The sequence below is a fragment of the Mytilus trossulus genome, unplaced genomic scaffold, assembly GCF_036588685.1.
Source record: "Mytilus trossulus isolate FHL-02 unplaced genomic scaffold, PNRI_Mtr1.1.1.hap1 h1tg000085l___fragment_1__unscaffolded, whole genome shotgun sequence".
Taxonomy (NCBI): Eukaryota; Metazoa; Mollusca; class Bivalvia; order Mytilida; family Mytilidae; genus Mytilus; species Mytilus trossulus.
In genome coordinates, this window is record NW_026963295.1 from 4,764,626 (window position 1) to 4,777,537 (window position 12,912).

At 32.1% G+C, this 12,912-nt stretch overlaps 1 protein-coding gene across 1 annotated transcript; it reads right to left on the minus strand.

Annotated features, from left to right (window-relative positions):
- Positions 1-9,225: 9,225 nt before the first annotated feature.
- On the minus strand, positions 9,226-11,645 carry LOC134699795 (innexin unc-7-like). Its single transcript, XM_063561209.1, has 2 exons — positions 11,559-11,645; positions 9,226-10,407 (listed from the first exon to the last, which is right to left on the minus strand). Exons 1-2 carry the CDS (start codon positions 11,561-11,563, stop codon positions 9,249-9,251), a joined length of 1,164 nt encoding a protein of 387 aa, XP_063417279.1. The 5' UTR covers positions 11,564-11,645; the 3' UTR covers positions 9,226-9,248.
- Between the last annotated feature and the right edge of the window lie 1,267 nt (positions 11,646-12,912).

Sequence of the window (12,912 nt, forward strand, 5' to 3'; positions counted from 1 at the left end):
AGCACTACCCTTTCTCTACCAAATGTGGAGGAGACTGGATCAATCATCTGTGTTAGCGAAGCTGTACCCTTACTCAATCACATGCATATGAGACAAGCTTGGGTTCTCAATTAGGTGCATATGAGACAAGCTTGGGTTCTCTACCAGAATGAGAAGCTGTACCCTTACTCTTTCACACAAAGATGACAATGTATCCGTACTCATTTACATGTATGAGAAATTGTATTGTAACTCACTCATTTGAATGAGATACTTGTAATAAAAATATCAGATGTATCAGCCTGTTTCAGTTACATGTCAAATATATACCAACTTGTACATTATCAATTCATTATCATAGCAATATATAGGTCACTTATTATAGCATAACACTAGGAACACTATAATAACTAGTGCTAAGTGGTTTCTTAAAAATTTCAATAATTACATTCTTCTAGCATAGCACAACCCATGATTATAGAGGAGAACAAGGTCCATTCTTATAGAATAGCACTATATACATTAATATAACATAGCTTTAGGTCAATTCTGCTAGCATAGTATTAAGCATTTCACTATAGAGTCCATCACTAGTACATACTTAAAGAACAAGACTAGGTGCATATGTATTGCGAAAACTAGGTCCTTTCTTATAAGATAGCACTAGGTAAATTATTATAAAATCGTACTAGGTCTATTCATATACCATTCTACTAAGTACTAGTACATTATAATAGCAAACTGAAGATCCTTTTCTTATAGCATAGCACTAAATATATTATCATAGCATTCCCCTAAGTACATTTTATTAAAGCTGAAAACTATATCAATTCTTAAAACATAGCACTAAGAACATTATTATAGCAAGAACTAGGTCCATTTTTATAGCATAACACTAGGTAACCTGTTATGACACAATACTTGGTCCATTCCTATATAATTCCATTGAGTACATTATTATACCCTAGCACTAGGTCCTTTCTTATAGCATAACACTAAGTCCACTGATAAAGCAACCCACAAAGTACATTATTATAGCATAGCACTAGGTTCATTATTATAGCATAGCATTTCGATTACTCTTATGAATTCCACTAAGTACTCATTAAGATGTTTGAGAAGCACTTCCCTTTCTCTACCAAATGTGGAGGAGACTGGATCAATCATCTGTGTTAGCGAAGCTGTACCCTTACTCAATCACATGCATATGAGACAAGCTTGGGTTCTCAATTAGGTGCATATGAGACAAGCTTGGGTTCTCTACCAGAATGAGAAGCTGTACCCTTACTCTTTCACACAAAGATGACAATGTATCCGTACTCATTTACATGTATGAGAAATTGTATTGTAACTCACTCATTTGAATGAGATATTTGCACAAAACATATCAGATGTATCAGCCTGTTTCAGTTACATATCAACTATATACCAACTTGTACATTATCATAGCAATATATAGGTCACTTATTATAGCATAACACTAGGAACACTATAATAACTAGTGCTAAGTGGTTTCTTAAAAATTTCAATAAATAAATTTCATTCTTCTAGCATAGCACAACCCATGATTATAGCAGAGAACAAGGTCCATTCTTATAGAATAGCACTATATACATTAATATAACATAGCTTTATATCCATTCCGATAGCATAGTATTAAGCACATCATTAAAGAGTCCATTTATAGTACATACTTATAGAACAGCACTAGGTATATTTTTATAGCGAAAACTAGGTCCTTTCTTATAAGATAGCACTAGATAAACTATTATAACATCGTACTAGGTCTATTCATATACCATTCCACTTAGTACTAGTACATTATACTAGCAAAGTAAAGATCCTTTTCTTATAGAATAGCACTAAATATGTTACCATAGCTTTCCCTTAGTACATTATTTAAGCTGAGAACTAAATCAATTCTTATAGCATAGCACTAAGTACATTATTATAGCAAGAACAAGGTCCATTATTATAGCATAACACTAGGTAACCTGTTATGACACAATACTTGGTCCATTCCTATATAATTCCATTGAGTACATTATTATACCCTAGCACTAGGTCCTTTCTTATAGCATAACACTAAGTCCACTGATAAAGCAACCCACCAAGTACATTATTATAGCATAGCACTAGGTTCATTATTATAGCATAGCATTTCGATTACTCTTATGAATTCCACTAAGTACTCATTAAGATGTTTGAGAAGCACTACCCTTTCTCTACCAAATGTGGAGGAGACTGGATCAGTCATCTGTGTTAGCGAAGCTGTACCCTTACTCAATCACATGCATATGAGACAAGCTTGGGTTCTCAATTAGGTGCATATGAGACAAGTTTTGGTTCTCTACCAGAATGAGAAGCTGTATCCTTACTCTTTCACACAAAGATGACAATGTATCCGTACTCATTTACATGTATGAGAAATTGTATTGTAACTCACTCATTTGAATGAGATATTTGCACAAAACATATCAGATGTATCAGCCTGTTTCAGTTACATATAAACTATATACCAACTTGTACATTATCATAGCAATATATAGGTCACTTATTATAGCATAACACTAGGAACACTATAATAACTAGTGCTAAGTGGTTTCTGAAAAAATTCAATAAATAAATTACATTCTTCTAGCATAGCACAACCCATGATTATAGCAGAGAACAAGGTCCATTCTTATAGAATAGTACTTTATACATTAATATAACATAGCTTTACGTACATTCCGATAGCATAGTATTAAGCACATCATTAAAGAGTCCATTTATAGTACATACTTGTAGAACAGCACTAGGTACATTTTTAAAGCGAAAACTAGGTCCTTTCTTATAAGATGGCACTAGATAAACTATTATAACATCGTACTAGGTCTATTCATGTACCATTCCACTAAATACTAGTACATTATAATAGCAAACTGAAGATCCATTTCCTATAACATAGAACTAAATATTTTATTATAGCATTACCCTAAGTACATTATTAAAGCTGAGAACCATATAAATTCTTATAGCATAGCACTAAAAACATTATTATAATAAGAACTAGGTCCATTATTATAGCAGAACACTAGGTTACCTGTTATAACACAATACTAGGTCCATTCCAATACAATACCACTGATTACATTATAATACCATAGCATTAAGTCCTTTCTTATAGCATAGCACTAAGTCCATTGATAAAGCAACCCACCAAGTACATTATTATAGCATAGAACTAGGTTCATTATTATAGCATAATATTAAGATTATTCATATAAATTCCACTAAGTACTCATTAAGATGTTAGAGAAGCACTTCCCTTTCTTTACCAAATGTGGAGGAGACTGGATCAGTCATCTGTGTTAGCGAAGCTGTACCCTTACTCAATCACATGCATATGAGACAAGCTTGGGTTTTCAATTAGGTGCATATGAGACAAGCTTGGGTTCTCTACCAGAATGAGATGCTGTACCCTTACTCTTTTACACAAAGATGACAATGTATCCGTACTCATTTACATGTATGAGAAATTGTATTGTAACTCAATCATTTGAATGAGATACATGTACAAAACATATCAGATGTATCAGGTTGTTTCAGTTACATATCAAATATATACCAACTTGTACATTATCATAGCAATATATAGGTCACTAATTATAGCATAACACTAGGAACACTATAATAACTAGTGCTAAGTGGTTTCTTAAAAAGTTCAATAATAACATTCTTCTAGCATAGCACAACCCATGATTATAGCAGAAAACAAGGTGAATTCTTATAGAATAGCACTATATACATTAATATAACATAGCTTTAGGTCAATTCTGATAGCATAGTATTAAGCACATCACTGTAGAGTTCATTACTAGTACATACTTATAGAACAACACTAGGTACATATTTATTGCGAAAACTAGGCCCTTTCTTATAAGATAGCACTAGGTAAATTATTATAAAATCGTACTAGGTCTATTCATATACCATTCCACTTAGTACTAGTACATTATAATAGCAAAGTAAAGATCCTTTTCTTATAGAATAGCACTAAATATGTTATCATAGCATTCCCCTAAGTACATTATTAAAGCTGAGAACTAAATCAATTCTTATAGCATAGCACTAAATACATTATTATAGCAAGAACTAGGTCCATTATTATAGCATAACACTAGGTAACCTGTTATGACACAATACTTGGTCCATTCCTTTATAATTCCATTGAGTACATTATTATACCCTAGCACTACGTCCTTTCTTATAGCATAACACTAAGTCCACTGATAAAGCAACCCACCAAGTACATTATTATACTATAGCGTATCACTAGGTTCATTATTATAGCATAGCATTTCGATTACTCTTACGAATTCCACTAAGTACTCATTGAGATGTTTGAGAAGCACTACCCTTTCTCTACCAAATGTGGAGGAGATTGGATCAGTCATCTGTGTAAGGGAAGCTGTACCCTTACTCAATCACATGCATATGAGACAAGCTTGGGTTCTCAATTAGGTGCATATGAGACAAGCTTGCGTTCTCTACCAGAATGAGAAGCTGTATCCTTACTCTTTCACACAAAGATGACAATGTATCCGTACTCATTTACATGTATGAGAAATTGTATTGTAACTCAATCATTTGAATGAGATACATGTATAAAAACATATCAGATGTATCAGGTTGTTTCAGTTACATATCAAATATATACCAACTTGGACATTATCATAGCAATATATAGGTCACTTATTATAGCATAACACTAGGAACACTATAATAACTAGTGCTAAGTGCTTTCTTAAAAATTTCAATAATTACATTCTTCTAGCATAGCACAACCCATGATTATAAAGGAGAACAAGGTCAATTCTTATAGAATGTACTATATACATTAATATAACATAGCTTTATGTCCATTCCGAAAGCATAGTATTAAGCACATCACTAAAGAATCCATTTATAGTACATACTTATAGAACAGCACTAGGTACATTTTTATAGCGAAAACTAGGTCCTTTCTTATAGGATAGCACTAGATAAACTATTATAACATCGTACTAGGTCTATACCATTCCACTAAGTACTTGTACATTATAATAGCAAACTGAAGGTCCTTTCGTATAGCATAGCACTAAATATATTAGCATAGAATTCCCCTAAGTACATTATTAAAGCTGAGAACTATGTCAATTCTTATAGCACTAAGTACATTCTTCTAGCAAGAACTAGGTCCATTATTATAGCATAACACTAGGTTACCTGTTATAACACAATACTAGGTCCATTCTAATACAATTCCACTAATTAAATTAATATACCATAGCATTAGGTCCTTTCTGATAGCATAGCACTAAGTCCACTGATAAAACGAACCCATCAAGTACATTATTATAGCATAGAACTAGGTTCATTATTATAGTATATCACTTAGATTATTCTTATAAATTCCACTAAGTACTCATTAAGATGTTGGAGAATCACTACCTTTTCTATACCAAATGTGGAAGGGACTGGATCAGTCATCCGTGTTAGCGAAGCTGTGCCCTTACTCAATCACATGCATTTGAGACAGGGTTGGGTTCTCAATTAGGTGCATCTGAGACAAGCTTTGGTTCTCTACCAGAATGAGAAGCTGTACCCTTACCATTTCACACAAAGATGACAATATATCCGTACTCAATTACATGTACGAGAAATCATAGTGTAACTCTAGTACTAGATACATTAATATAACACAGCTTTTGCTCAATTCTGATATCATAGTAATGTAATGACGTACAGGCATTTCTGCATGTAGAAAATGGTTGATTAAATCTGGTTTTATAGCTAGCTAAAAAGAGGTAGAGCCAATTTGCCGGCAATTTGTTTCTTTCGATAAGATAGGTAAATCATGTTTTAAATAGCCCGATAGATGCTAATTATAGTACATGAAAATACGTCACATCATCTATTTTCATACCTTGAACAGGTGTTCCTACAAAAACAAGGCCCAGACTATTGAATTTTTAATATTGATTTTATTTTATTATTAACATCCTTTATGCAAGCATACCACGTAACTTGACAAGGAGCCACATGATATCGAACAAATTCAAATCGTGATTTTCTCATTCTGAATATATGTTTATCTGTATATACGTATTTGTCTTTTAAGGTTTTGTCGTCTATAAGATAATGATATGATAATACATGTATATATTTTAACCGGAGACCATCTTACATCAGTTGGTCATAGATCACCCTGTGTTACTAGCACATGTTATATTTACTTTTCTGTCATTTTAACAAATCGGCCCTTCGTTTTGATACAGATGCAACAGCTTCTTGATCTTTTACCTACAATCTCGATTTGTAGTGTAACTGATTTGTTCTCTTGTGTTGTTTTATTTTCTGATGACAAAGGTACCGGTGTAGGGACGGTGGTAAAAAAATAAGTTCTAGTATATATACAGTTTGTGAACTGGCGGCATAATTGTTGTTAACTGCATTTGTTACCTATAATACCATGTTCAAAAAAGGTTCAGAAAAATGTTTTTTTTTGTTGTTTTGAAACTTGTATACAATGGCCTTATTTTAAGTTATGTGTATATTACACGCGCAACACGTAGGCTTCATTTCTATAGAATTATTTCTAGTGTTATTGGTTATGTACAGGCACCTACATCAGTTTGACGGCAGTAGTCCCTTGAATATATGTAATAAATGTAAACACATGAATAGAAAGTAAGTCAAGCGTATGGACAGTCATAGGGTTGCACACAATAAGTGATACATTATTTTTTCTTTGATACATGTAAAATGATATACTAGTAAATTCTATAGTCAAAATGAACCATAATGACTCCATGAATTAAGCAAACATCCGAAAAAATATGATAGAAACATTAAAATTTAATATAACAACACAAAAAAAGGCAATTATTCTGAGCGAGATTCGAACCCTTTCTTCAAAACCATCATTTATAAGTAGTTCTGTGGTCTTTTTTTATATCTTTATTATATTTACAATCTATATATACATATCACAGTTTACAATTACAATTACACATAAATGAACAGATTGTAAATATTTATCGTCCTTTCTCTGAAATGAAAATGTTCTAAGTTTATACAATCTATATATTCCCTTATTTTATTTTCCCCTTAAATGACTTTCTTATAATTAACTTGCTAATACTTTAATCTTCTACTTTTCTACTTTTTCTATTTTTTTTTTTTTTTTTTTTAACTTTTTCACAATTTTGAGATAAAATGATAAAAACAACAGTTAAACTATTACAAGAAGAGAAAAAAAAATCGGAAATGTTTATACATACACAAATGATCTATTTTAATTAATGTTGGTTGTTTAAGAAAAAATAAAAAAAAATTATGGTCTGGAAACCAACCGTTTTTTTTTGTTTTTTTTTTTTAAGTCGTTCTGTGCTCTACTGGTGGAGCTACGGCGATACTTATCGTTATACCATTTAATAAGAAGCTATATCGGTACAATGTATCGATGTTACAATTTTTTCTTTAAAATGTTGTTTTTTATGTAATAAGGACACACTAAACCAATTTTATTTTTGAGGGAAAAAGTAGTATGAATAACAACAGTCATAAAAAGCATAACTTTTTTTTGGTTTGAAATGATTTTCTGGGGGGATTCCCTGTTTTTTTCACCTAAAAACACCCGAAAATCCGAATATTGGACTTTCTTCCTTTTGAGGGTTAAATTAACTATTGATCACACATATCATAATATATGTAAATCGAGATATTGATCAAAAAGCATTTTTATTTTCAGTTTTTATATTAAATTTTATTCTGTCGGGACTTTTTGAAATTGGCCCTTCTGTGAAAAAAAACCCGGCAAATTGGCCCTACCTCTTTTCTTTTTCTGCGAAAAATATTACATCATGTGTAATAGTTTACAATTTAATTGAAGTATTCTGACAAAAGCGTGAAATTTGTGTCTTTGTGCTGTTTTCTGCTCATTGGTCGAGTTGTTGGGTCTTTGACACAATTCCTGTTTCCATTCTTAATTCTTATGTTGAGTTCAGAATGTAGATTTGTTTTCAATTCTGGGACACCTTGATCACTACACAATATAAACCAATTTTAGCAACAAAACAGCAAAGCCTATACCAAAAAGTGCCAATATAAAAATGAGAAGATGTAGTTCGATTTGCTAATGCTGTAACTATCCATTGGATACAAAATAAAGTGGATGTACGCTAAACAAGTCAATCAGCAGTCTGATTTGTTATTAAAAATGATAAACAATAAGAGCTTGAAGAAAAAAAAAACTATGCTTTAATTTCATTTATTTTTTGTTCTGTTTAATATTGTTAAGGTTAGAATTCACGCAGAGGCTTTATACATATCAACTGCCGTAATTTATGTCTTGCATTTCTGTGATTGACAACAAGGATTTCTGCTGGTTGATATTCGGTTTAAACGATTTGTTAGGGAACGACCATTTAACTTCAAAAAGAGGGGAGGTTAGGCAATTCTTTAAAAATATTCTGATCTCAAATTTGATGAGGAAAAATGATTCTGGTCAAGCAGATGACAAAAATGCAGATTCCCCCCATACAGTGTACCACCGAAACATAACTCTCCTCCACCTTGAAGTTAGATGATTGCTCCCTTATTTATAATAATTATAATTCGACAAAAAATATATAATTCTATTTAGTTTGCCTTGTAAGATGAATGAAATGGTACTGGTACTTCCATATCTACATGATCTATCTTACAATGTCCAAATTTCCATAAAAAATAATGAAATTTAAAAAATAATATAATAAAATACCGGAATTAAATAAAATGTTTTTCAATTTTCTTTGAAATTCAATACCTGCAGATTATCTGAGAAATATCATAAATTATAATTATTAGAATAAAAAAAACATGCTATAATTTTTAACGTTGATATAAGCAGATGATTAATGTTCCGCCATTAGTATTTGAAGGCGGTAAATAACACTACAGGGATAACTCAGGTATAACTCAGTTAAAATCAGCCTAACGTTTAATCATGTTCTATAATTTATTAAGGTTAACTATCAAATTGTTCAAAATAAGTGTTTGTCAAACTTCTATATATTCAATGAAATTTTTGAAAGAAAGTATATGGTTCATTATTTTTTCAAAGTATTATTATATGAAAAGGACATAGTAAATATTTTTAAGTTTTAAGTTTTATAAAAATCAAACGAACCAAATGTTTGTTCAAGGTGTTTGGTACTACCTGAAGAATAAATAATCATTTTGATTTAAAAATAAAAATGACATTATTTGGTGTAGTTTTTCCACAGTTCATTCACGATTTCTCCAGCGACAACCTGATTGACTTTATTACTCAGCATCCATATTAGAAAAACTCCATCCCGACGCAAATAGCTATGAACAAAGTTTTTTTGTGATTCCGTCAAGTGTTCTGGAATTTTCTGGTACATTCCAGTACGAACGCCATCTACTGTAAGAAACTTTTGTACATAGACCTCTGCTCGATATGGCAAAAATGTAGATACCAAGTTATACAGGAAGTAGATGGCGTTTATAATCGTCATAACAACCAAAAGGAACCAATTTGCTATGAATATTTTCTCACTGAATAGATTGATCGGCAATGAACATTGTACAGTCCATGTTTGTACATTCGTCATTTGTCGTAATTCAAAATCACAAAACGTAACAATTGGAAATCTGTTTGGGTCCAACAAAGTATCTCCCATAGTAGCGCGTTTGAGAATATCAGGCCCTAGTGTTTTAAATCTTATTCCAAGGATACTGTCTACTATAAATATTTGACATAAAGCAGTTGCTGCATACAATAATGAAGTAAGAAGAAATATAAGTACAATATAATTTCCCTTGTGGATCCCCATAGCAGCAATAGTTTCATTCGTTTGTTCCATATTTCTATGCCTCGTTGTCACGCGATTCCGAATTTTTAAGTATTTTTCAAAATATTCAACAGTACCATTTAACGATTCAATACGTTCTTTTCCATACTTGTATGATATTTCGTTTGAAATTTTAATAATTTTTTTAATATTCAAAGACGAGTAACCACTAAAACCCTTCCAGAACAATCTTGGCACATAAAATAAAACGGCCTGGAAAAGTAAAATAATAGGAGTCCATTGGTAATATGGAATTTCAGTTTCATGTCTCAAATATTTGTCATTCGGAATTGTAGAATTAAAATCGATGACGTAAGTATTTCGGACCCAACAATAACTGTCGATATAGGCTCTTTGGTATTTGGTAAATTGAGCAGGACACCAGCACTGAATCGGGTTACCAACATATAGCTTTGTACTAACGGCTATCGCGACGGCAATGAAAAAGATCAGACAACCAGACCGATTTAATTGATGAATCCGTGAATCGTCTGTTAAATCCTTTATTCCCGCCAATTTTTTCGCTAGTTCAAAGTCGTTGATCCTGAAATCAAACAATAATGATAACTATATAATGATAATGATAATGATAATGATAATGATAATGAGGAAGGATGGATAAGGAATATAAAAGGAGGAATCGTTATTTAAAAACACGAGAAAGAAGGATAATCCTAGTCAAGGTGTCGTTCAAATAGTTGCAGAACCACATGCCGGTTTACTGACAAAGGTAATCAAATAAAGAGAGTTTGATGCCTTATGTTGAATTAAAAGTGCAGAAGTTGCACCTCAACATAAATTACTATTGATAGCTTGCATTACCTGGGGCCTTAAGTCTGCGTACCCCTGCAGGATATGTTCCTGACACCTTGCTACTACTCTGACCATGGCAAATGTAAATCTTGCGAAGGAAAATTGAACTGTTTTTAAGTTCTCGTTGTTTGTCACATGACTACACATAACTTTATCGGCACTACGTCTTTGATGGAACATGTGTGGGTTTTACATTTATCAGCCTCGCTTCGATATACAGTAACATGCTTCATACATTTTTTCTCTTTTTTTTTTTTTTTTATCATTAACGAACAGGAACCAACTCATCACAGAGATAAAGAAGAACACGGATTGATGCTTGGAAACTTTTTTCGGATTTAATCTCCATGAAATTCGCGTAGGGTATTTTCGCGATAAAAAAAACCCAGAAATTATACACATTTATTACCAGATATACAACATACTTTTTACCATAATACAAGCCCCGAACAAGATTTTTACTTGAAGTACACATCAAGCCATTTTAAAAGGGGGGTCCCAACACAGTATAAAGGGTGGAATTCCAGCTATATGTTCCCATTCAAATGCATTGATTGGCACAAAAAAGACTCCAAACCCAGGAACCCCTCCCCCATCCCGGATCCGCCAATGACATATAGATTATGATACACAGGTGTGCATGCTTGTTCGTTCCACTGACTGTTGTAGAAGTCTCTTAGTAAATCTCGTTGTCAATACTTTATGTATGTATACAAGTTAAAGGAAATAAAAACACAAAGATTTTATACACGCAGTAAGTTTTTCCCCCATTAAAATTTAATTGTTGATTAAATTAAAATGTAAATTACTATTCTTTAAACAATCAAAAACATAATTAATTGAACTTTGTTTTTATGTCAAATCAAATCTAATATACCTTACCCCATTTTTTTTCGTATTTTGTCACAGTGTGCAATTTGATCAATCTAATATTAGGTTATCTCTATGTATACATGTATTACACGGGTGATTTTGTTTATCTATCAGTCCTTCAAAATTTGATATCAATATTGATCCTGTCCTAAAACAAACCTGTTTAGTTGTATAGAAATTCGATCTTTTGAAGAGATTTTGCAATATTTCACCTTGTTTAATAAATCACTATCAGTTTAAAAGTGCATTACCCGGAAACCCCAAAAAGCATCAATTTGTAGTGTGTATATATATCATGACAACTATCTAGTTCTGTAACTCACCACTTGTGGTACAGTTAACAGACAGCGGACATACAACAAGGGAACAACTATTTAATTTAAGAATAAAAGGGGGGGGGGAGAAGGAAGAAGGTTTTTACCTAAACTAAATATTCAAATCACCAATTTGACGAAACATATATCGTGGTCAGTGACAAGCAGATGACCTAAAAAATCCAAAACAAAATACGGTTACCTTGTATTGTAAAATGTTGAAGAACAATTAATAGTTATCAAAAGTACCAGGATTATAATTTTATACGCCAGACGCGCGTTTCGTCTACATAAGACTCATCAGTGACGCTCATATCAAAATAGTTAAAAAAGCCAAATAAATACAAAGTTGAAGAGCATAGAGGACCCAAAATTCCAAAAAGTTGTGCCAAATACGGCTAAGATACGGTTAAAATTGACTGATAGCGCCGATAAACTTGGACAAAATACCATAATTCCCTTTGAAGTTAAATGGTTGCTCCCTTACAATGTTTATGGCCGGTCAACAAGGCAAAGCGAAAACGTATGTGTTTACTAATTATACAAAATAATGCTTTACACGTTATTATCATAATGAAATGAGGAAGGCGCTACCTTAAATGCCAGCTTTATACCAAGACAATGTCCTTTACATTAGTATTGGTTGTTGTTTGCTTAACGTCCAGTGACAAATATTTCATGTATGTTCAGGACGAATGTCCTTGGCTACATTAACATATAGTTTTGTCTAAATTTAAATATAAAATAATAAGATCAGATACAAAATGTTTAAGAAACGATCATTTTACTTCAAAATGCAGGAGAGGGTTATATGGTCTTTTTCTTTTTTATATAAAAAAAAATCAATTCTCAAATTGATGAAACAAATATGCTCAAGCAGAGGACAAAAAAAAATGAAAATCTAGATCTTCCCCCAAAACGATTTTATCTTTCAGATATGCAAAATAACTTTTGTATATCTAAAAATATTTAAAACTTCCAGAACCGCAAAGCTAAGTCTGTACACAATAGTTTTTACGGTGAGAATACGGCCGTATTTGCCAATTTGT